The sequence below is a fragment of the Pavona decussata genome, unplaced genomic scaffold (assembly GCF_977016875.1).
Source record: "Pavona decussata unplaced genomic scaffold, jaPavDecu1.1 SCAFFOLD_50, whole genome shotgun sequence".
Taxonomy (NCBI): Eukaryota; Metazoa; Cnidaria; class Anthozoa; order Scleractinia; family Agariciidae; genus Pavona; species Pavona decussata.
The window spans coordinates 991388-1016606 of NW_028145472.1; the positions used below are offsets into that span (position 1 = coordinate 991388).

General features: G+C 37.6%; 3 protein-coding genes and 1 long non-coding RNA gene across 5 annotated transcripts in view; 2 read left to right on the plus strand and 2 right to left on the minus strand.

Annotated features, from left to right (window-relative positions):
* Positions 1 to 9986, minus strand: part of LOC146481426 (leucine-zipper-like transcriptional regulator 1) — a 29506-nt gene extending 19520 nt beyond the window's left edge. The window contains exons 1-5 of the mRNA XM_085108539.1: positions 9448 to 9986; positions 8823 to 8874; positions 8666 to 8719; positions 7951 to 8031; positions 7276 to 7712 (exon numbers count right to left, since the gene is read on the minus strand). Coding sequence (XP_084964665.1) covers positions 7605 to 7712; positions 7951 to 8031; positions 8666 to 8719; positions 8823 to 8874; positions 9448 to 9467 — 315 coding nt within the window. The 5' untranslated portion in view covers positions 9468 to 9986 and the 3' untranslated portion in view covers positions 7276 to 7604. The remainder of the gene's footprint in view (positions 1 to 7275; positions 7713 to 7950; positions 8032 to 8665; positions 8720 to 8822; positions 8875 to 9447) is intronic.
* The window catches only part of LOC146481425 (uncharacterized), a 51319-nt gene extending 29926 nt beyond the window's left edge, over positions 1 to 21393 (plus strand). The window contains exon 4 of the mRNA XM_085108511.1: positions 21316 to 21393. Coding sequence (XP_084964637.1) covers positions 21316 to 21321 — 6 coding nt within the window. The 3' untranslated portion in view covers positions 21322 to 21393. The remainder of the gene's footprint in view (positions 1 to 21315) is intronic.
* Positions 1 to 21887, minus strand: part of LOC146481421 (uncharacterized) — a 96297-nt gene extending 74410 nt beyond the window's left edge. The window contains exon 1 of the long non-coding RNA XR_014864481.1: positions 21837 to 21887. This is a non-coding gene — a long non-coding RNA (uncharacterized LOC146481421). The remainder of the gene's footprint in view (positions 1 to 21836) is intronic.
* Positions 19114 to 21393, plus strand: LOC146481428 (uncharacterized). Of its 2 annotated transcripts, none has more exons than XM_085108534.1 (4): positions 19114 to 19279; positions 19819 to 19943; positions 20237 to 20716; positions 20962 to 21393. In XM_085108534.1, the coding sequence occupies exons 2-4, from the start codon at positions 19824 to 19826 to the stop codon at positions 21319 to 21321; spliced, it is 960 nt and encodes a 319-aa protein (XP_084964660.1). In that variant the 5' UTR covers positions 19114 to 19279; positions 19819 to 19823; the 3' UTR covers positions 21322 to 21393. The 2 variants fall into 2 exon arrangements, with proteins under 2 accessions (XP_084964660.1, XP_084964659.1); XM_085108533.1 differs by having other exon boundaries at positions 19217 to 19275.
* Positions 21888 to 25219: the final 3332 nt, after the last annotated feature.

Consider the following 25219-nt stretch of genomic DNA (forward strand, 5'->3'; position numbering starts at 1 on the left):
ATGATGAATCTTGATTGTCACAAAATATGGTTGGAAGGCTGTTTACACTGTTACTTGTGAGACCTTTGTGTAAAAATGGATCCACTGATTTGAGGGAAGGAGAGACTGCTTATTGCGTAGACTGTTACAGCTGATTCACAATAGAAGTTTTATGTTTTGTTTCAAAGTTTAATCACGGAGAAAGTAAAGAATCAACACATATTAAGACTAATTTACACAAACCGATTAATCGGGCCGATTATACAAAGAAAATGACTGAGTAGACGAAAATCGACCGGGTTTATAAAAATCTGTGGCACAGCGGCTACAGATTTTTGAATCAGGCCAATTATCATCTCACACTTTACCAATTTTCAATCTGAAAATTAGCCCATGCTACTTAAGGGGGAAGTATCACGCAAATTTGCTGTCATTTTAAAAACCCAAAAATGTGTGTCTGTCAGCAGAAACAAAGAAATAATTGTCAAGTTTGTTATACATTATCTCCCCAGTGCAATAAAACTGTCGATTAGTGCCTCTGGTCAGAGATGATGAATCTTGATTGTCACAAAATATGGTTGGAAGGCTGTTTAAAGGGTACTTGTGAGACCTTGTTGTGAGAATGGATCAACTGGTTTGAGGGAAGGAGAGACCGTTTTTTGTGAGACTGTTACAGCTGATTCACAATACAAGTTTTATGTTTTGTTTCAAAGTTTCATCACATTAAAAGTGAAGAATACACATATTAAGACTAATTTACACAAACCGATTAATCGGGCCGATTATACAAAGAAAATGACTGAGTGAACGAAAATAGACCGGGTTTATAAAAATCTGTGGCACAGCGGCTACAGATTATTGGAATCAGCCAATTTTCACTCCAGACTTTACCAAGAGATAAAGAAATCAGCCGACAAATTGCAATCTGTAAATTGGCTCATGAGACTTAAAGGGGAAGTATCACGCAAATTTGCTGTCATTTTAAAAACCCAAAAATGTTTGTTTGTCAGCAGAAACAAAGAAATAATTGTCAAGTTTGTTATACATTATCTCCCCAGTGCAATAAAACTGTCGATTAGCGCCTAATGTTTTTAAAATTCTCGAATTTTTTTGTTTCCAAAATGCGCCATAAAAGATCACGAGTTGTTCCTTTCAGGAATTGAGTTGATTTCTTTCCTCTCGTCATTTTAAATTATTTGGCAGCTGATTGGAGGTCTTATTTCACCATTTTTAACAAAAGATACCAAAAACCCCATAATACTTCCCCTTTAACCTACTAATCGGGCCGATATATCGGTAAGTGTAAATTAGCCTTAATACTACTTAGTACAAAGAAAGGATTTTTGGTATCTTACATGTATGAGTGTGAGCTAAAGACCAGAAAACATATCAATAGAGGTAGAATTGTCGCACCTGTAATCTTTCTCTTGCTCGGAGGAGCTGTGTTCTTAACCAAGGCGACCTGGCCGCCACAAAGGCCGCATGAGCCGGGAACCGAGTCCCTTCCTGAAAAGAGAATAAGTGAAGTTGTTGCAGCAGTCATGACATAAAATTAATTCTGTCGTAATAAAGTTTTTGAAAGCTTATTCTTAAGCTAATAGTACTTAAGGACGCTACCTACATTTGTTACTGCGCATACGTTCTGTGCATCTCGGGATACTCGGATTTCCAATGGGTGGTGCCTACTAATTAACAATTATTCCATGAGCGCGCGTTGGATATGAGTTGGCTATAACTAATCTCATATCCAACAAGCGCGAATGGAATGATTGTTTTATTAAATTCTCCGCGTTTGGACATTGCTGTTGAAGTTTACTGAATTTTTATATTTTAAGAAAAAATTTCTTTCAAATTTAAACGACCGGATGTTGAGGCAACCTCCGACCAAAGCGCGTGAAACCTAATGATCACATGACACGCGCAGCGCTTTGCAAATGGAGTTGAATGAAAAATCGAAAGCGAAGAAAATCGGACACAGTCGGACATCTAAAATTCAAGAAACGTTTAAATGTACGAAATTATAACCTTTCTGAGACTAGCATTCAAGTGCTTTAATTTGAAGTTCCAGCTCATCGAGAGGCGTAATAGTTGTCCACATTTGAGCAAATGTTCTGCTGCGTGATACCGAGCGAAGGAAGAGATCAGGACAACGACGGCTTTTTTCATGCTGAATTGAATTCCTCGCGGACGATTTAAAACACTTCAGGCAAGTTCAAGTGTACGAGGTACAACCTCACTGAGACAAGCCCTCAGTGCAAGTTTTTAAACTTCAAGCTTATTTGAGAGGCGTAAGAGCTGTGCACATTAGTGCAAATGTTTTGCTGAGTGGTGCCGAGCGACGGAAACGAACATTATGGCCGCCCATGTGGAGAAATTTTGGACACGCAGGCGCAATGCGTAGGGATAAAGATTGTGTAACACAATAATCGATGCTTGTTTTCGGTAAAGACTTTGTATGAACTAAAATATAAAAGCGACTCTCACCTTCAGATCCATTTAAAATCACATAAAGTTGCATCTCCTCCAGTAATAATGTTCAGTTGCCTTAGTATTGCTGTAAAAATGCTGATCACGGTTTTGCGGGTATTAACAAGTCGTCTCAGAACGAAAGAATGGTCGACATGTTGTCTGTAACTTCACCGAAGCGCAAGGTCGTTTTTCGTCAAATTTCCAGGGACAGTTGGAGACGAATTTAAAAAGTTGCATCTGTTTTGCCCTCTCTGATCGATGCTTTTCGAGCCACAATTAACAAAAATCCTCTAAAATAAAAACCTGCCACGGTTTTGGGATATATTTTCGCTTCAATTTCGGTGACTTGCACTGGTCAAGCGTGTCCAGAATCGCGACTATCGAGCGAACAAAGTTTTACCTCGCAGCTCTTCTCTTCACCTCTGTTGGCCATATTTATTTTTCAAACAGCACAGTAGCCTCTTGTTTTGTTTCCCAGGTTCTTATTTCTTTAAAACCGAGTTAGACTGGGACTTTAAATTTAGCGCAAAATGGAGAATATGAAAACAGCTAGCGTGACAGTAATGCTTCTAGTGATTTAATTTTTTTTTGCTCAAGTCAATATGTCGGACATTTCCCCTTCTCTGAACACATTGATCTCTTGATAAATGGAGGAATTCCTTCGAACAAACTGAATCATGTTTAGGTAAAGGCTGTTTCAGGCGATCAGGTCTCGTACGAACTCGCAATTCGAAACAGTGAAACAGAGTTCTTATCGGCTGGTCACGCATTGAAAGTCAACGGCCTTCCCGACTCGTGATAATCCTCTCCACTTTAAAATATCGGCCTCCTTCAATTTTTTCCGCATTTGCTTTCGCTCCTGGCTAAAATCGTCTGTAGAAAGGTTGTCCAGCGCTCTAAAAGAAGCATCACAACGCTGCCTTCGAGTTCTTTTGGCCGCCGTATTGAAATCAATGTTTGGCCTGACGTCAAGAGATTCAGCCAATCGCGGGCAGGACTTCACGTTCTTTGATTGGCAAGAAAAGAAAGCTTCAAAAATTAACACCGCCCCTTCGTGTCCACTATTTCTCCACATGCGCTCGTACGGATTTCATAGATGAACCATCTAAAGTCCTCGTAAATTCGTAAAAACATAAAGACAGGCATGAAGCTCTTCCTGAGAAATTTCTTCGATTGGCTTTAACCTCTTACCGCCAGGATTTGCAAGCCATCCTGAAATTTTTGGAGGTAACCGGTTGTTATTGTCGTTGTCATGTGATCTAAAAAATCGTAAAATCTTGCAATTTTCTGATTTTAAAGGCCGGAAACTTCAGAGATACGTACCATTAAATAGTGTCATACCGAACTTTGTGGCTTTTATTGTTGTTATACTGAGATGGCATTGTTTGGTATTTCTTTCTTTTCTTTTTTTTTTTTTTCTACATTTTTCCGAAGAAACTTTTGCTTCCCGCCGAAAAAAAAAATTAGCTTAGCGACACCTGAGGCTTTCGTTTTCCGTATAAGGTCAAACTACGGTATATGAGCTGATAACCGAGATTTAGTGAACCAATCAGAACGCTAGAAATGCAATATCCGAGGCTGAGAATTTAATAATACAGGGATATTTTTGCGCGGTTTAAAACTATGCAGAGAAAGCAGAATTTAGCAAGTGCTATTTGTATCCGAAGAGACAATTTGAGGTAACCATGCATTTTTCAAAGATGATAAAACTTCAACTTGAAAAAAAAAAACGTCATACATTGTTTTGCATTTTTCTGTTTTTTGTTTTTTGTTTAGAATAATTGTTGCTTTTAAAATCACCTCTAAAAATGCGTGGCTACCCCCAATAATTTCTTTATGGATTCCAATAGCCCTTACGAAGATCTTCTTTCCCCGCATAGTCATAAACCACGCAAAAATACTTCTTTATTAGTAGGCACCGTCCTTAACGAAAAGTCTTCGTCAAACCTGTGGGACAAAATCTTTTGGAATAATCTATATATAACGGTAATTAAATTCGAATCAAAGTTCACGTTAAGCCGGGATTAGTTTAAGCGGCCTTTGAACAACTGGACCCTGGGTATAAAGAGACAATGCGGAGAAACGTTTCTTGTCTAAGAAAACAACAAGACCGCAGCACGCTAATCACTACACCATCGCTCTTCTACCTGATATCGAAAGTCATGCCTCTATTTTAGTTTTTTCAATAACTTTCAAAATTCCCGCTCGCTGAGTGGCTCAAAGCTATTGTCAATAAGAGTACAAACAATAATCAAAGGCTCCTGTGAGCCAACTCGTGTTTGCAGAAGTAAAGAGTGGCAAGGTATAAAACAATGTTTGCATTGTGTTCAGGACTTGAAATATAAGCCACAAAGGGATTGAGCTTTTTTGAATATTTTTGTATTTTGTAAGAAAGGTTTAATTTTGAAAATTGCATGGAACCTTTGGAATAATTGGCTTTTTTAAAAGCCAAAAAAAAAAAATAATAAATAAATAATAATAATAAATAAAACTAAAAAAAAATTGTCCATTACCTCGGGAATCGAACCCGAGACCCTTTGCATCTAAGTCAGAGGGCTACACCACTAGACAACAATGTCCACGACTTCTGACTCAATCAATCAATCAATCAATCAATCAATCAATCAATCAATCAATCAATCAATCAATCAATCAATCAATCAACCAACCAACCAACCAACCAACCAACCAATCAATCAATCAATCAATCAATCAATCAATCAATCAATCAATTAATCAATCAATCAATCAATCAATCAATCAATTTGTCAATCAGTCAATCAATCAATCAATGAATCAATCAATCGATCAATCAATCAATCAATCAATAAGCCAGTCAATCAATCTTTATTTATACACGTTAAGAAGTAAAAGCTTAACAACTGTGGGGTCGTGTAACAAATAACTTGAGTTCAAGTAAATTAAAATATGTCCTAAAACACATTTTGCGATGTTAGAACGAACACGACTTTGTAAACTAAAAATTGCCGTGGTAGCACACCTTTTAACGAAAAACTAACCAAAAACACAAACATGCTTTCCAAAGTCGCAACCTGTTTTAAATTGGAATCAAGTATTATATCGTATTTTCTTTTTGAATTTCTTCACAGCATATTTATTTTACAAAACAAAACTAATCGTCTTTTTTTTTCGTATGTAATAGTTTATTGTTCAGCGTACCAGAATGTTTTAAGGTGGCTTAGCTTTAATTTTTTAAAGTTTAGATTTTCAACAACAAAACTTTATTTTACCCCTACAGAGAACTACAGCTGAAATGACATAAGATAGAAAATGAAATAGAAAAAGTTTATTGCCTTCCTAAAATAATTTGAGAGTTAAACAACAAGGAAGCCAATTTACATGAAATAAATTACAATATTGTGGCCGGAAAACACAGAGAAAAGAGACAACAAACACAACAGAGACAAAAACACGCACACCAGTATCTACCTAACAAAATAAACAAATCAAGCTTAAAGCAGGAAATAAATCATGGAAAATCATGAAATAAAAATGAAATTGACAAGATCAGAATAACATTAATATTTGCTTAGAAGTTCTCGTTTTAGATTTTCTTTACATGTAAATTTTCTACAGAAGGTTGACTTCACATTTTTACCTAAAGAATTCCACACTTTTGGCCCTGAAAACGAACTTTAAAAATAAAAATAAAAAAATATTCCATAGCTTGTTCTTGCTCGCGGCAGATAATATGATTGATTTGCTGTACTTCTTGTTTTATAAGTATGAATATCAGTTATTGAAGTAAACAAGGTATCAAAATAAGAGACATATCTCATGTAATAGATTTTTAATCTCTTGTACTATTCATAACGATTTTTGCTTTTTCCACGGATTTGACCAATTTTTAGCTTTATTCCTAAGAATGCCCTTGTTTCCCAGTCTCTGTTTAGTTAATGCGATCGAATCATCTCTAACTACAAAAGTCGGCCCCAGAATGCCAAGTATTCTGCGTTTATGGTACCCATAGACCTCAAGGAGTGAAATGCAATATTTTCATTTGCAAGATTATCATCTCACGCCTTAGGATCCGGTGTTGACATCTTCGCGTGTATCGATACCCAGTAAGGGTGGGGAAAGAAGGGAGCACTGCCCGCTCCGGAGTTCAAATGGATACTGCGGACTTATTCGAAATTGAAGTCCGTCACAAGAAAGATCACATTAAAATTAGTCAGTTTACCAAGTTTGAGGTCCTGTCGTTAGATTGCAACCATGTAGAAATCGGAAAAAATAGATACTTTATATGTATCTGGGGGACGCCATTTCAGAATTAGAAAAATTTGTAGGAATTTGGGGGACCTTTGACAGCCTTGTTACTACGCAATGGAACATAACCAAACTTGTAAACTTTATGATTTTTAAGTGATCTTTCTGGCAATGGGGCTCATTTCTTCGTATTGCTCAATCTGAACAATGTGTAAAGTCACTTTATGAGCTTCGGAACGGGCAATTGGTTGTACTCGCACCGCAACCCCTAAAGACTGAACAACTGTACAATCCCATTTGTAATAGTGACTACTTTAGGGAACTTATAAATCCAGGACGGCAATTCAAGGCAAATATAAACGTTCTTCAAAACCTTTGGAATCGGGCCATTTTACAATGAAGTTGCGTCGATAGCGACAAAGAAATGCACCAAACTGTATAACGCAGGCGCAGACCCATTGTTTAGAACAGTGTTTTCTTTTTTCTATGACGTGCTCGTTGCCATTGTTTCTATGGTTTTGAGGAGAATGCCTCATTTTGCTAGTGCGCGTACGCTCTGCGCATCTCCGAATGGTCCAAGAAGCTCTGATCGGTGCCTACTAATTTAAAGGTTTTTTTCCCGCGATTTATCACTATGCGGGAAAGGAAGATCTTAGCAAGGTCTATTGAAATCGAAAAAGATAACTGGGGGTAACCGCGTATTTTTCAGAGATAATTAAGTTGCAATAGGGAAACAATTACACATATTATGTTTTTGAAAGCTTTTTAGAGTTATTGTTACTTAATTATCCCTAAAAAAATGCGTTGTTACCCCCAACATTTCTTTTTCGATTCCAATAGCTCTTGCTAAGATCTGGTTTTCCCACATAGTCACACTCTACGCAAAAATTCTTCTGTATTAGAAGACACCGTCCTTAAGGCCTTTTTTATCACGGGTTAACAGCTAGATCCGTGTCTTTTAAGTAGTCTGCTATAGCATCCAGAATCTCCAACAACAAGTCTCGGCTTAGTCTTCTGAGCTTCGGAGACTTTGCAACCTTCAGGGAGAGAAGAAAAGAGAAATAGTCAGTTGATCCATGCAGTGCAACATGCAGCGGGTTTTTTCACTGAAAGTTTGATTTAAGATGTCCACGTTTTCTGGACTCGCAAAGTAAGGTGCAGCAAACGGAAACGCCAAGGGAATACTTCGTTGGTCTCGTTAGGCAATGAAAATGGCTCTGTCAGTGAGAGGTATCAACTTTCCTCTTTCCACCAAAGTGCCTGAGAAATAGTTACCTTAGTAAAATGTCCGACAACAAGGTCGAGTGCATGTTTCTTCATGTCCGAGGCGCCGATCCTATGAGCCGCTTCAAGAATCTAATGAAAAATAATTAGAAACGTATAATAAGTTGTTTGTTATGAAGAAGTGAGCTCTTGTTTCACCGAATTGAAACACCAGATCCCAGTTGTACTCGGCTGTGTGCGGGAGACGAAGAGCAACAGTTTCTAACAAACTAAATACCCGATGTAAGCATCAGACTATCAATTCTCAGACTTGGTTAAAGAAATCTGATACTTCAGTTTTTGAGAAGATATTTGCAGAAAACGCCTGGATCGGGTTTGCATAATCTTTGCAGGTGTCACACAATCGATTCAAAGACAGCGCGTGTTGCCATCGGTATATCTTACCCCTTGGCTTGTGAAAAAAAAAAAAAACTACTTGGGAATAAGTCATCCTGGTTTCGTGAAAGCCGCACCCCCTTCACCCACTGGGTATCATACGATCGTCACATGTGACCAAGTGATTTGGCTCGTAACTCATAGCTCGCATGAACCAATCCAGCGAAACCTGCGTTGTGGAGTTTCATGGTAGGCCAATGGATGGGACCAAAATTCTCCGTCCGTGACCGTCAAGTCCAAAAATGTTTTTTCAGCTCTCAGGGTTCTTTACAAGGACTCTCTGTATTCGTTACAATAAACGGTTGTGATAGTAATGGCGTCCTTTCCTTACCTCGACTACATTTTCAAACGAGACATTCATTTCCAGATTCTGTTTGCAGAAGGCCTGAAAACGTTATGGAGTAAATATTATTTAATTAAATAACACCAAGAAGAAAACAACTGTTAGAAAATACTAAATTGTAAAACCTGTAAGGGATTATACAGACCTGAAGTCGATTGTTAGTGAAGCCAAAGAAATAAGGAGCTGAAAGAAGATATCTTGCATACAAGGTCAAGGAAATTTTCTTAATTTGATACCTTAAGACTATAACTAAGAAATTAGTTGCGAAATTAGTGAGTGCGAGTTTAATGGAGCAGGCTTGTTATTAAGAGACAACGAGTTCATTTAAGGTCATGCAATTGACGTTAACCACAGACTTTCAATCCAACAGAGTTGATAGAAAAAGCTGTGTACTGGAAGTGCAGATAAAACCTTCCTTAAGGATACTTTCGCATAACGAAACAATATACGCTGAATAGCTCACTTGATTGAAAAGAAGTTGTTCCGTGCAATGCGTGAACGATGCGACCTGATGGAATTATGGGATGATCTTATTAGCATGCGCACATTTCGTGTTTTCATTTTTGGTCTCGCCCCTGACAAATATGTAAATTTTAAGCCCTAACAAACGCAAGTGCTTTTATTTTCTAACAACAAAAATGTAAATAACTTCATAGGTCACACGTTCTCTAGGGAGCTGTAGTGTCTTGTCTTTCATGGTTTATACCTTTTTTTTCTGACAACGTTTCTTCAATCGAGTGTATTTAAGAAACGTAGCTTATGAAGGATACAGTGAGTCCTCAGGTGGCATAGACACATCTCCATGATAAATATAAAGAAGGAGAGAGTTGAAAGCTTCTCGCGAAGGAATTGTCTCACCAATGGTAATCTTTATGAGGAAAAAAGACGGTTAACGGTTTTCGCGTGTGCTCAAAAGAAACAAAACAAACACAATTGAAACAATAATAAGACATAAAACAAACTTCGATGAGAAGACGATGAAAGTTATTATGATGAAGGTGATGTCTGCGTCAAGTGTCGTAAAGAGCAAGTTTGTGTATAATTTTCCCTCCCCTTCCTCCCCTCCCCACCCCTTACGTTTGCTGATGCCTATTTAACACCTGGGCTCAGTTGTTCGATAGTCGATAAGCGTTAGACCGAGAGAAAACAGTTAAGGAAGTGGTCAAACAAAACTACTTTACTCGAGCGGGGCCCACCAAACCACAAAATAGATCAGGTGGTCTCTGCCTGCACCCCTTCTTCCTCAACCTGTGAGAAAGACAATGAGATTCACGCATCACTTTTCTTGTTTGTCTAGCAATGCTGTCTCTTTCTAGCTTAATATTTCTGTGTAAACGCAAATTTTAAAGCCAATAACATTTTGTCGGTAATGTTCATCAGGTAGGTGATGTCTTCCATAACCCCTCTATCCCAGACAAGGTGGGTCATCTTAGCCTGTTTCAGGCGTTCACATGGTTGGCGAGCAGCGACAATTGGCGAGGGAACGATTAAAGTAATTCTACCTACCGTGACTGTGTTGTTCTCTGGCATAAATGATCGAAACATTGCCTCAAAATAACTAAACAGAAAGAAAAAGAACAAGGTTCAAAAACTAAATGTGTAGGGTATGTAATCGTACTCAAAAGTTTTAGGGTGACCAGAAAATACCCACCAGAACATAACAAGCTTAAAAGGAATTTTGTCGAAAACAAAACTATACTTTAGTATTCACCAATAGGCACAGTTTAGTTTTCGTCTTATATTTCTCTTGTAATCATGGTAACAGTTACCTGTAATAAAGAAGTTATTCACTCAGCCAACCTACCTACATCTTGCAGCCAAGACCGCCTAGAAGGCAAAAAGACAGATAGTCATTCACTTCATAAATCTTTTACAAGAGGCAAACATAGGCACGCATCGCGTACAGAAACAATGGCGTTTTCTGAAAAGTGGCGCCATGCGTTGATCATGGTCAAACGTAAGAACTAAGAAAAGTTTGGTGAAGATAAGGTTTTTACTTTGAGAGCTGAAAGATAATAAGCTTGGCGTGACTTGTGAGTTTACCAACTTTTTCACAATTTCTTTAAAAGTTTCAAGTCTGTTATGTGGAGACTGGTAGGCGCTGTGTGTCTTTGTTTTCTCATTATTGCATTATATTGCCTTATCATGTTCCTAAAACTTTCTTTTAGCAAATTATAAAATGATTTAATAAACTCACAGACTCACAAAGAACTCATTATCTTTGAGCTCTCAAAGTGAAAACGTTATATTTTACGGACTTTTCTTTTTACGTTCGACCGCAGTTACGGTCACGTGACTAGTATCGTAAAGTATCGAAATCGGCATTTGAGAAGAACTAAGAAACGATCAATGTCTATTATTTGGTGTTAACATCAGCTGACCTTCCAAAATTCCGCGGATGCAATTTATGCAAAGAAACAAAACATCCCCGTTCCTCAGAAACATGGAAAAGAAATTTCCTGCGGTTATCGCCCATCCTGGTTTGAGAAGTGAATCAAATTGCTGTGCGTTTACGTTGGCTCGTCAAGAATTTGCGGGAGGTAAGTATGGCGGCTCGTTGAGACAAAAAACTATTGAGGGATACTTTTGCATGGTTAAAGACTACGGCGTTTGTGTTTCCAATATTACACACTGTTGAACCGAAATTTGGTAGGTTTTGAAACTTTAAAGTTGAGTACTGTTGGGAACAATTGTAAAGGTCAAGTGGTTATAAAGCGTTGTGATAACAGCAAAGACCAAACAAGGTTATTGTAATGGAATAGCTACATTAAACAAATATCTCCGATACAAAAGGTTCTGGGATGGTGATACTCGTTTTGACTTGCCAACGAACCACCAACGAGTGCCGTTAACCTGTTAACTGACAAAACATAAATCTGTTCCATGACTTTTTATTTATATGTGCTTTTGTCGGGCCGCCATTGTCACAGCGTGTCTTGACTAAAAGACAGAGCTCTTCCATTACATTTTCAAATGAAGGTGAGTCTACGGACTTATTCCTTTTTAACAGGGTGGACGCTAAATTTTCCGGTAACCTATTTGACCGGATGAGCAAATAATCACGTACTTTATGTGCCCCAATTGCTTCGCCGTCCACCATCAGCGTGATGTCATGAAAGTCTTGGCCGCGCGCTCCCTGAAGAAAGTCCAACATATCTTGTTGTAAGGTTTTCTCTGAAAATAAATAAACCAACAGCAAGGTGAGCGAAAACATGGTAAAATATCGCAGGTTGAAAAACGGCGTTCTCTAGCGTACCTGGATGCGTCGATCGACACTGATTTTCTCCTGGAATGAGGGCACTTGCCTAAAAAAAAGGAAACGAAAACTGATTTTAATTAAAACATAATATTACCTCTTTCATTCCTGATACAAACTTCAGTTGATAGGGACCTGAAAACACGACGGTGACGGCAAAGAGAACGTGAAAAAACAAGATTTAATAATGAGCTAAACAGTTGCCCCGCACTTGCGTTAAAAAGTTAGCACATTTCTTTGACGTCATCTGCCAGACAACGCCGTGAAATAATCAAATTCAAATTTTTAAGGAGAACGCGGGCACAACAGGGTAAATTTTTTGTTTATCTTTCATTACTTGAACACCGTTGCTACTAACCATGTTCCTGGTTATTGGGTTTACATCGTACGTACATCGTCAACGTTTTGGTTGACGTTGCCGTCGGGCGGCTTTGGTAAGGTCCCTAATGTAATGTGATCTTAACTTTCGATTCTGTAGACGACATCCTAAAGTGTGACCATTTAAATGACAGCTACTGAGCAGTACTCTCCTATAGTGCTGTTAATTATGCTGTACAAGGGAGTTGTAAAGTTTAAGTCTTTGGGTTAAATCCTCAAGTGTGACCATCTAAATGACAGCTTTTGAGAAGTACTCTCCTGTAGTCCTGCTTACTACAATGTACAAGGTGGTTCTAACGTTTGAGTCTTTGGGTGAAATCCTGGCGTGTGACGATTAAAGTGAAAGCCATTGAGCAGGGCGTTCCTGAATCTGCACATGAAATCCTAAAGTGTGACAATTCAAAAGAAGGCCAAAGCTCTTGCTCATGATGATATTGTTGTAGTTTGCTTCTCGAACAATGAAACGAAGGCAGAAATCCTGCAACCACTGAAACACACAACAATTAGCCAATTGGCCAATTTATCTGATCAACTCAATTGGTACAACCGAATCCTCGTGTTTCCGTTTGCTATCGACGAGGCAACGCAGTTTCTTTAGAAACAAACTGCTTTAACAATGAAAACGTTCTATGATCAGCTAAGCGCATGGTCTGTGTGCCACTGTTGGATTCCAAAAGCTCTCAGTAAGATCCGAAAGATACCTTCGTTTCAGAAAGTACCGTCCTTAAATAAATTTGTTTTGTAAATAGTTATCAAACCTTGAGCGGGTCCAGCTGTAGCCGGGCGGCACTGTCCAGGGCCACAAGAACGTTTTCCTGACAGATTGAAGACTCGATATACTGCACACACAGCGCCTCCAAAGAACCAATCTTAAGCTGTAGAAATAAGGGGAGACCTTAGAAAGGACATGAAACGAACAAACTAAACTATATACTACATACTTTTAGGAGTCATGATAGCTCCAAATCGGATGGCTTCAGGAATTATTTTACGCTCAACTTCTTGAACATTTCTATGTGAGTGCTACCACTGATGTGACTGCTGCGATGGATGTTTTTTTTTTTCATGCGATTTTGGTAAGTTTCCAACGATATCTGATTTGCAGAGCGGAAAAACGTTGTGCGCATGTCAGTTCGCGGGCTAAAGTGATCCGTGAATAAGGAGCAAGCGCGATTTTTAACGAGATCGATAATAAAATCCCTGCGGAAAAAATGTAAAATCCACTTTGGATAAAAATTATGTACTTTGGCAAACCCAGCAATTAAAGATTAACTATATCCTTAGCCTTAAATATTCAGGGATTTGCTTCTGTAGCCTCATCTTATAAAAAGGTCCATAACAATAATAGACCTGTAAGGGCGATTTGTATACACACCGCGGGAACATTGAGGGCTTTAAAGTCTTTACAGTTTAAGAAGCCATAAGAAAATTAATGCACAGCAAGGATACATCTGCAGCTATCTTTTTTGTGAGAAAATTATCGCTTCTTACCGAGATAACTGCGGGAGCATAGTAATTTTTTTTAGAATAACAACAATTTAATTGCCGCCATTTTTGGAAATTTTGGTGCCCCGCGTTCGTCCCCGCGCTTGCGCAGAGTTCGCGTTTGCGTTTTTCGGCTTTTAACAGCTGACTATGACCGCACGTATGCCGCTAACCCAGACCTAGAATTTTTTCCTGCTACAAAAGTAAAACTTAATACTGAATAAGAATAATTTACCTTTAGAGCTAATCTGTAAACATCCATGATTAGACTGATGACCTGCGAACCTTGCACAGTATTCCTTTAAAAATACGTGTTTTTGCTATTAACAAGCCACACGCTCCTTTAAAACTTCAAGGGAACAAACGTTAGAGTAAAATTTATTTAGTAGTAAGGCATGTTTTCTATGATAGTTGAGGAAATGATTGTAAGACTTTCCAAGCTGCACAGGCGATAAAAGGAGAACCAAAATTGATGATGGAAAACCTGCAACGGTACATAATATCCTGAAGGTGGGTTGGATTGGCTGTATTCTGGAATAACAACAACACTTCGATCACTAAAAGTTTCAAATAAAAGGTATCTGGGTTATAAACTTGCTCTTGAATATCGTGTGCCATCAAACGGACGAACTTGAACGAGTAAAATTTTTTCGATGTCCACGGACGAACCGTGTCCATTTCTGTCGAAAAACTTCATCCCGAGGGAAATGGTGCATCGACACACATCATTCGGGGCCCCAGAAGCACAATACGTTCCCCCTTTCTTCTTAAATTACATTCTTCCTTCGATGCCGTGTTTTATGATTTTATCACAGTTTCACACTACCTCACTGACATGTCACGCGCGAAAAGGAGCCACTCTCAAGCCGCTAGATCGGATCTTCAACCGAGAAAAAGTTAGTTTTAGAGAGGCCACAGGTTACCGCAATCGATCAGTTCTGATTTAAAACACAATAAATCACTAAGAAATACAAAATCAAAAATTCATTTCTTACGCACTTGAAGGCAAATTAAACTCACTAAAGCAAACAAACGACTCGCTCTGTGAACATTCGCTGACGTGTCAAACTAACTGTTCCGCATCCACGAGAAATAAAATTTACCCGACTAATAAGACAAGATTACTTACATTGCTGGTGACTTGGGAGTGGAGATTGACAAAAAAAAAAATTAATAGAATACAACGAAGCTTTCACCTCTCACAATAGAAGACTTCACTGCTTCTATTGTGACTATACTACTGTGACAGGTAAAACATTTCAAGTGGAATTTAATTTGCTTATTGTATTGAAATAATTTGAGGAACACAGTACAGGTTCAACTGACATGGTTTGACCCCAATTGTTTTTGATTGGCTGAAGTTTTGACATTTCTTGAGCTACTCGCTATGGTTTTCTCAGAATTGCATCTAAATTTAGACAAGCCTAAAACAGAAGAAGGCATCCCATTGGACATTTTAGCGACTTTGAACAAATCGTTCTAGCGAATTATATTTCTCGTTAGAATGTCTCTGATATTATATTTGTTCTCTCAAAAACTTGATCTTACGAGAGCCTCATTATATGCAAAGAAAACAAAACAGAAAACTAAACGATGCTTTACTTGAGCTTCGAACGATTGCTTGGAGAATTTGGCAGCATAGTTTTGTATTCTGTTTTCCTCACTGGTACCAAAGGAGAGGATTGAAGCGGAAGACTTGATATGTTTTTTTTGTATTTCCATATGATTTGACGGCTTTCAGAAATATTTGGGAAAACAGAGCTTGATTTGCATGGATGCTTTAGGCTGAATATCTAATTTCAAAATCATTCCTACATGGCGTTTGTCTTTCTTTTATTTTCGTTAGCGCACTAGAAATGCATTTTGATCCGGGTAAAATAGAGGGCCGCAATTTTCCCATCAGTTGGAAAATTCCAGGCCAAATTTCTCATCGCTATTCCAATCGAAACATCTGAAGCGATTATATTGCAACGAAACGAACAATTTCAGGGTGCCCTGATTCAGATTTTGGATTTTTTGCCTGTTAGTATATCGTGTATAACAACTTCTTTAATTTCTTTCTTTTTAGATTTACGCTTTTGCTCCGCCGAGCCATGCAGCCGAGAAAGTTATGCAAAGGTCGTTGAAAGGTAAATTATTTTAAACATGTATTCACTAAGACGTATTTAAGAGTTTCTCTGGTGTTAAAATTAATTACAGCACAAGACTAAGTTTAAGCTTAATTCTTTATGGACTATTTTATTTGCATAAAATAAAATCGATGTTAGTGTAAATCTCATTTTCTTGTAGGCCAGTTTAGATGTTAGGTGGAGCTTTCACGTTAAAACGACCCGTCTAGATAATTTTACAAGGAACCAACTTTTGCATCCCTTCCTGTTTAATTTAAAAAGAAACCCGTACTCAATAAGACGAATTAATATACGATACAAAACTGATAGCCATGTTAGTACTTTCCAAATTTATTTAACACTGCTTTTGAAGCGAACAATTGTATCAGCTCGAAACCAAACATTTTACATTGCTCATGTTTAATTTAAAAAGAAATTCGATCTCAAAAAGACGAATCAATAAACGATATACAGTGAAATTGTTAGCCATGTTGGCGTTTCAAATTTAGTGAACACTCTTTGGAAGCTAGAGTCACAATCAGCTTTTTGTAAATTAGCTCGAAACCAAGCATTTTTACATCGCTACATGCTTGATTTAAAAGAAATTCTATTTCAATAAGATAAAACAATGTACAAAATAAAAGTTAGCCATGCTCGCGTTTCAAAATTGATAAATACAAACACGCTTTTTATCCATCACAATTAGCTTTTGAAAACAGCCTTTTAGCAGGTCGAAACCAAGCAAAGGGTTTTTAATTTACACAGTTATTCATAAACTGACCAAATAAACAAGAAATTCAGAGTTAGCAGTCGTTTGCAATAAGGCGTCAAGCAATCTTAATCTATGTTCTTTGTCACCAATCGCTTTAACCTTAAATTAGTTTGAAAATTCTGTTAATGTGTTTGAAAAACCCTTAGTCGCTTCCGTTACCGATTGACACAGCTGAATATTATTCACAGTAATGCATTGTGTTCAATCGTTTTGTTAAACAGAGTTAAAACGTCGATAGAAAAATTGAAACATATGTCAACATACCGAAGCTAACACCAGCCACAACACGACCTTAATTACCCATTACACGGAAATTGGACTGTTTATTAGTCTAGAAAAACTGAGTACCTGGAGACAGAACACAATTCTTGCAAAAGCCGTGATTCAAAAGACAAAGGAATAAAATGGAGCTAAACTGTTCCACTTTTTGAGAAAATATACAACTGATGTGTAAACCGTTAGGTAAATCGATAAGGGTAAAGGAAGCCTTTTAACAGTAAAAGTATTTCAACTTTGTATATTTGTGTAGTGGAAATATCGACCATTGTTAGGAAGGGTATTCAGTTAGACTGCGAGAAAACCTCTTCAGGGGGGAGAGCCCTAATACAAATGACCTATCGAAGTTCAAATTCCGGACGGAGGGAAACAAGGATATCTCACCGATTACTCTAATCTCAATCGAAAGGTATTTTATTTAAACAGTTTAAAATTATTTAGCCTTCCTTTTTTCTTTTCTTCAAATGAAACAGTGAGTCACGCCAATTTGGGAAGTATATCGTGGCAAAGCATCACAGAAGATGCCCTCCTATTGGATGATTCAGGACCAAAAAAACCGTGGAGGGTGGGGGTAGTGTTTTGAAAGTAAAATTAAAAACAAAGGTTTGGAAGAACTTGTTCTGACGAGAACATAACTACACAAAACAAAATAGAGCTTCGTCAACTAAAACCTTTTCAAAAGTGACAAGGAAAGACTAACGAATACGACAGTGTAAGTTCTCGGCAGTTTTGTTGAACGTTATTTGTGAAGGATTTCGTTGCTCGTTTTGATGTAAAATCTAATTCTTTTTCTTTTCCTCTATTTTAGATTTAGATTTTGATGTTTACTAGAATGCAGTTTAAGCAGCGCTTTCACGCTGAATTTAGTTTATGCGCCTTTAACAGTAAAGAAAATAGTTTTTTTTTTCGCTTGTTTTGTGACTTTTAGAAACCAAATAACTCAATTTAATGATGCGCGGTGCTCCATTTGATGTTGCAAAATGTATCGAGTGGCGTTACCAATTTGCTTAAACTATCATTTCAGCTCTGATCGATAGAGGACAACCTTTTGTTCGGTTAATTCATTGGCGGCTGTTTTTCGGACACCAAACGCTCTGTAGTTTGACTTTCTTGGTGTCATTCGCCGATCTCGATGCAATAAAAATGGCTGCTAACCAAACCAACAAAACACGTTACAAATGACTCCAGTGTGTTATCAGAATTTAACAGCACTCGGGTAAACAAAACTAGCGAAAAATAATAAGTCATTATAAAATTGTGATTTTCAAGTTACACCGCAATTTAGTTTCAGCAAACTTCAATCAGAAACTTCGTTTCTATAAAACAATCATGATAACAGTGACTTGATAACAAAAAAAGTACTTTTACTTGCAAATTAAATCCACCCGTGTGCGTTAAACTTGCAACAGGAATAATTGTATAGACTTCTTATAGAGATACATTCACAGATTAAATAAGATTGAATCGTGAAAGCAATATGAACTACACAAGTAGGATTTTGAATAATATGGATCTGACGTGTCAAACATACTCAACGTTTTAATTGAAAGTGTATTTATTTAGAGCGCTGTAAAGACTTTAGTTCGCGGCTTTACATTCAAAAGAAAAATTCGCAAAGGCATTATTCTGTTTCACAGCTCACTTAGCTGGAAACGGGTTTCAGTAGGCAACATTTCATTAAAAAACGAATCCGAAACTTATTGCCATATGAGGTATTCTGTTCAATTGTCTATCAACCAATATGGCTGTTTGTACAATATTACACATGTTATGAAACAGGTTTTCAAGATGCAAGACTTCTCAAATACAATGCAAAACAAGACAAGTAAAACAAAAGTGGGCACGTCATTGGCTGAGTCATCTAAACTTGCTTCAACTTGTTAGCTATCTTAACAAAACATTATTTTTAGAAGAGTCAATGTTATTGGTAGATACAAAAAATAATTTAACCAATAGGAGTGCTTGGCTTATTTTGGCAACAAACATGCTATGAGCTTTAAAACGTGTATAGGACACGTGTTTACTTTCTAGTCAAAAGAAATGACTTAACCAATAGGAGAGCTTGGCTTATTTTGGCATCCAACATGCTATGAGCTTTAAAACGTGTATAAGACATGTGTTTACTTTCTAGTCAACAGAAATGATTTAACCAATAGGAGAGCTTGGCTTATTTTGGCATCCAACATGTTGTCAGCTTTAAAACGTGTCTAAAACATGTTTTTTTTTTCTCACAAGTCAACAAACAAAAAGGATAAAAACTTCTGTAATGGTGAGAGGTAAATCAGTTTTCCTTCAGATGGTTGAAGCCGCACAAGCAAGATTGGTAGGTAATAGAACTATAGATTTCCCCTTACGTTTCTATAGTAAATTAGAATTTTTTCTTGACAGAATTGAACTGAGTTCTTGTGCAATTAATTTGAAGATTTTTTTAGCAAAATACTTTTAACTGGTTTAAATTTAAATTTAGCAAGTACTTGAATTATTCGTTTTTCATAAAAATGTTTAGGTCGCTAAATTGAATAACACTCCGCCATAACGTTTTTCTTCAGTATAATAAAATAAATTAAATTAGCAATGACTAGGAAGAATAGTGCTTGAATCACTTTACATCTTCATAATCAAACTCAACGGCAACAGATGATAAATAATAGTTATTAATTGGCAAAACACAAGCCAATCGATGACTTACTACCAACGGTTATGTGGTTGGTTTGTGTGTCTGATAATTACTATTATTATTATAACAAGAAAACTCAATATCAAAAGCCTCGTTTGGGCTCCTTGTAGTCCTTGTACTTTGATCATTTGTAGTTCTTATCTTTTAAAGAATTGAATAAAACTAAGTTTGAGAATTCAATGTTTACAGATTGAATGATGTCGAAACGCTGCCTGAATATACCGCTGACCATCATGCTGTGTGCACTGTTCTTACTGCTGATCACCTTGTGTTCTGCGAATGACAACAGCAGCAGCAGCAAACCACGTGACAAGGTGAGTTTGATGATCAGACTGTAGGTACAAACGTACAACGGTCAGCTCCCTTCCTGCTGCCCACCCACCAAACAAAATAGGATTCGAGTAACTGGTTACACACATCACTTCAAATTGCATTTAACAGGTATAATCAGCTACTTGAAATTGTTGCAGTGAATATCATTTAAAATACGCAGATAAAAAGTTTTCAATTCTAAACGCCATGAAGAAGCCGATCAAAATATGTACATAACTATGTTCACAACTCAGCGCAAGTAGCCTAAAAGGTAATTATTAACTTCTTCATTCAGGGCACTCCTCAACAGACGTCATCATATGGGTCTTGTGGTCACAGCACATGTTTCTGCGCACCAGGAATTCCAGGTATCCCAGGAAGCCCTGGACCCGCAGGACCAGCAGGTGCTGCGGGATCACCCGGTAATCACGGACCTGAAGGACCTATAGGCCCTCGAGGAAACAAGGGCGATGAAGGCCCTAGGGGAAGACGAGGTACTTCAGGCCTTAAAGGTGCCCAAGGACCCACGGGACCACCGGGTCCTACTGGAAAAAAAGGCAAAGTAGGTGCTCGTGGTAACCAAGGTCCTCCTGGTCCCAAAGGACCACAAGGATCCTCTGGCCCACCAGGTTCACGTGGAAACAAGGGTGATACAGGTGCTCGTGGAATTCATGGTCCCCCAGGCCCCAAAGGAGCTCTAGGGTCTTTTGTGCGTAACTGGAAACAGTGCGTTTTTAAAAAGCTGGATGATGGAAGGGACTCTGGATTGATTGAGGTAAATGCTGAGTTTTCAACTTCATATTAAATCCAAAGCTAAAAGAAACGTAATAATGTTCCTGTGAATGCTAACAATCCAGTCTGACATAGTTCAAGGTATAAGTTACGCTGGCCGCCCTATGGCGTTGTATCGCACGGATGCATTTATACGTTTTAAACTGCATAATAACAATATCTTTATATGAAAGCTGATGGTTTCCATTTCAGTCCCGTTGTTGATTGATTTTTTTCCCGTTTTTGCAGGAATGTGTTTTCAAGAAGATGTCCTTAAAATCAGGGCTGCGTGTCTTCTGGAGTGGAACTCTTCGCATCCACAACTGCCATGCGTGCTGCAGCCGATGGTATTTTACCTTCAATGGTGCAGAGTGTTCAGCTCCAGCAGGCATTGATGGTGTAGTGTACATGGTTCAGGGGAATAGCCACAGAAAGGACTTACACCGAGTGAGGCAAATCGAAGGAGTCTGTGAGAAAGTCCACAAGGGCACTGTGCGTGTGGGATTCTGGGTCGGTAATTGTGCTGGTACGAGAGCAGCTGACGCATACACGGGCTGGAACTCAGTGTCCCGGATCTACGTAGAAGAAGTACCACCCCCACAGGCTTAAAAAGAGCAAATTTTCATTTTTCGTTTTCTAACTTTAAGGTGCTTGGTAGATTCCGACTGCGAACTGAATGATCGCTTAATTCAAAAAGGGTTAGAATCTGAATTTTATTTAATAATAATCAAGTGGAAGTAAATTTTGACAATCAAAGCAGGCGTTTAATTTTTGAAGCTTCAAAGGTGTAGGGAGTAAACAGGAAATATGCAAATAAAAGACAGGTAACAATAAATAATACAATGTGTTGTGTGAATTTCTTACGGTGCTAAATTGTTTGCTACAGAGTTGGAGTTTAAAAGTTCTTACTAATTTTTTCTCAAACATACCATGAAGAAGAAAGGCCGTGCTTTTGAAATATTAGAAAAAGTACTTCCTTGACCATGAAATAAGCCTTGCTCTTTTTGTTTTAGACCATTTGTTCTACAACGTTTTGCTAATTAGGTCCTTTACTATAGGATCCGTTACTTTTTTTTTGTTGTTTGTTGTGTTCCTTGCAAACACAGTTCATTACTGATATTTACTCATTTTTTTTCTTGGTTTTCATGGTTACCATGTCACATTTAAAGTGTATATGCCAAATTTTTTTCTTTATTTGCTTGATCAAATTATGTCAATGTTGTTCTCAAATGAAAATGGAAAAAAATCCTTATCAAGTTTTCTTCCTCGTCAAAAGTCATTTCTAGTTGGGTACAATACCGCGAAAGACTGGGGATAGTGGTGCGGTGATGGCAATACAGCGGTTTCTCTAGTTCATAGCTGTTTCAGTCGAGTATTCGACAATCCAATTCATATTTTCGTCCACAACATAGTTTTCTTCCTCTGCATAGGAAAAGCAATTGAAGAATAGAGAAATCGCGAGACCAGCACTCCTCTATTGATGTCACAGCCCTACTAGCCCCAGTCTCCCGTCTTGCACGGTAGTGTACTCAAACGGAAGTGAAATGTCACAATTTTTTACGTCTCAAACGCAGCACCGAAAAATTAAGGATTTTGTTTTATTTTCATAAAAAAAAAAACAACATAAAGATTTGGTGAGGCTAAAAAAAATATTCATATATTCTTTAACTTCCTAGTTAATAAAGTCTTTTTAAAAAAATACACGTTAACCCCCCCCCCCCCCCCCCACAAAATTAATCCACAAAAGGAAACACCGTAACTTTGACGTACTTAATCCACAAAACCAAAATCAAAAAATGTCGGGAATTTTTGTCGCAATAAGGACACTTTTTATGCACTTAAACCACTGTATTAATTTTTCAATTGGATTTTACGGGTTTTTTCAGTTCTACACTGTGGCTTATTGGATTTATACCCCCCCCCCCCCCCCCCCGGAAAAGAAATGATAGGATCTTCAACCGAGGAGTTGATTACGGAAAGGCCGCATGTGACCAATAGATCATTTCTTATTTTAAACTTAATAAATCACTAAGGCAAAAAACAAAAAAGGGGGTTTCATATCCACTTTAAGGCAAAATAAAATCGCTCAATCAAACAAATGACTCGCTCTGTGAACAGTCGCTGACGTGTCAAGCTGACTCCTCCGTATCCACAAGATAGAATTTTAGGTAATTCAGCTTTAAGGCTGCGAGGTTATTTTAAGTAAACTGTCTATCTACCCGACTGATAATACGAGATAACTTATATTGTTGATTGACAACAAAAAATCAGAAAAAAATTAATGGCATACAGCGAAGCTTTCACCTATCACAATACGAACAAAGGCTCCAGTGCTTATGTTATGACTGCTACAGACAGGTAAAACATTTCAAGTGGAATTTAATTTGCTGTATCGTACTGATCGTATTGAAATAATTTGAGGAACACTGTACAGGTCCAATTGACAGTTTGTCGAAGAAACAATTCACCGTACTTGCAACAGATTCCTCCAGACCGCAATGTTTTTGAGTTGCTGAAGCTTTAACGTTTCCTTAGCTTAAACTCGCTTCGGGTTTCTCAAAATCACATCTAAATTAAGACAAGCCAGAAATAAAAGAATTCATTCCATAGTGAAATAAAAGAATTCATTCCACAGCGACCATACATAAATCTTTCTAGCCAAGGTTTTAGCCAATAATATTTCTCGTTAGAATGACTCTTGTCAGGGAGAATTTTTAAATATTTGTTCTCTCAAGAACGTGATAAATCGAGATTCTCATCATATGCAAAGAAAACAAAACATAAAACTGTGCATTACTTCAGCTTCATAAACTCACCAATTAGACAATTGCTTGAAGAATATGACACCGTGAATTTGTTTATTGTTTTCTTCACTGTTACCAAACGAGATGATTTAAGCAGAAGAATTGACATGCTTTCTCTGTATTTCCATATCATTTGGGAGCTTCAGGAATATTTTAGTTTGATTTGCGTGGGGCTCGGATGCTTCAGGCTGAATATTTACTTTGAGAATCAATCGTACCTGGCGTTTGCCTTCAATTTTCCCATGTTTGGAAAATTCAAGCCCAAGTTTCTCATCAGAATTCAAATCCAAATATTTGAAGGGATTATATTCCAACGAAACGAATCGTTTCAGGTTGTCCTGGTTCAGATTTTGGATTCTTTGCCTGTTATTATATCGTGTCTAATAACTTCTTTAATTTATTTCTTTTTAGATTTATGCTATCTCTCCACCGAACCTGTTGTAGCCGCTACAGAACTATACAAAGGTAAATTATTTTAAACATGTATTCACGAAGATGTATTTAACAGTTTATCCGGTCGGGTGTTAAAATTAACTGCGGTACAAGGCTGAGCCAAAGCTTAATTATTTGTGGACTTTTTTACTTGCATAAAATATATTATTAATCTGTGTTAGTAGATCTCACCATCTTTCAGGTCAGTTTTGGTTTACTTGTACAATAGAATCATTCATATGCACGTTTCAATGGCTTGTGACAGAACAAACGAACCTCACTTTCTTTAATCTCTTCGTGATTTCTTTGAAGCAATACTAATAAATGTGGCTACCTCAGACCTCTTTTGAAAATTCCATAGTGGCGGCAGTTTAACAGTCAGCCACTGTATAGCATATACAGGAATTTTAATTAATATTAGTGGTGGAGTTTTGGCTTTAAAATGGCCCGTCTTGGTAATTTCACAAGGCACCAAGTTTAACATCGCTACATGTCTAATTTAAAAAGAAATTCGATCTCAGTAAGACGAATCAGTTAGGTACGATATAAAACTGTTAGCCATTTTAAAATTGGTGAACACTCTTTTGAAGCGTCACATTAGTCAATAAGCTTTTTGTTAAATTATTTTAACTGCTTGAAACCAAGCGGACGAATCAACGATTAAACAAATTGCGAGAACAACTATTGCTAGGGAATTAAAGTTTAAAACAAACGCTTCTAAATCTTTAGAAGGCGAAAACTCGTAGTACGATTTCGACAAGATACCTCCTTATCAAATGAATTATTAGGGCATATAGAATTGACGGAATTATGTGAAATTTAGCCCGAATGTTAACTGAACAACTAAACAAAGTGTGTTGGTACTTTATAAAATCAAATACTTCCCTCCTGGCGGCCTCGGAACGCAACACGTTTGCAAATTCTATTTTTACTGGAACTTGACAGATGTATTAAAAGAAAACCAATAAGAATACGGGGAAATGCTCACACACTTTGAGAGATTGACGTTTTGTGATAAACACTGTGCAACTATATTTCATCAGAGATCACGTTTGATACCCGATTAATTCGACGGAATGGCGCTCTGTCATTTTACTGTTTACCGGCTTCCTTCGCCTTAGCAGAGGAATAACCAAAATGGTTTATAATTTTATCGAATTCTGCATTTAATAACCTTTCTATCGATATAAAGACTGGGGTGGTTTCCTAAAAAAACAGCGCGCGTACGAATTTTTTATTTCAGGAAAGCACCCGCGAAGGTTTGGAGTAAC

Bases quoted from the DNA above. Each gene is read 5' to 3' on its own strand.
- LOC146481428 (XM_085108534.1), top strand. From the start codon at position 19,824: ATGATGTCGAAACGCTGCCTGAATATACCGCTGACCATCATGCTGTGT. The intron at 19,944-20,236 runs GTGAGTTTGATG...TTCTTCATTCAG, and splicing joins GCAGCAAACCACGTGACAAG to GGCACTCCTCAACAGACGTC. The intron at 20,717-20,961 runs GTAAATGCTGAG...CCGTTTTTGCAG, and splicing joins GGGACTCTGGATTGATTGAG to GAATGTGTTTTCAAGAAGAT.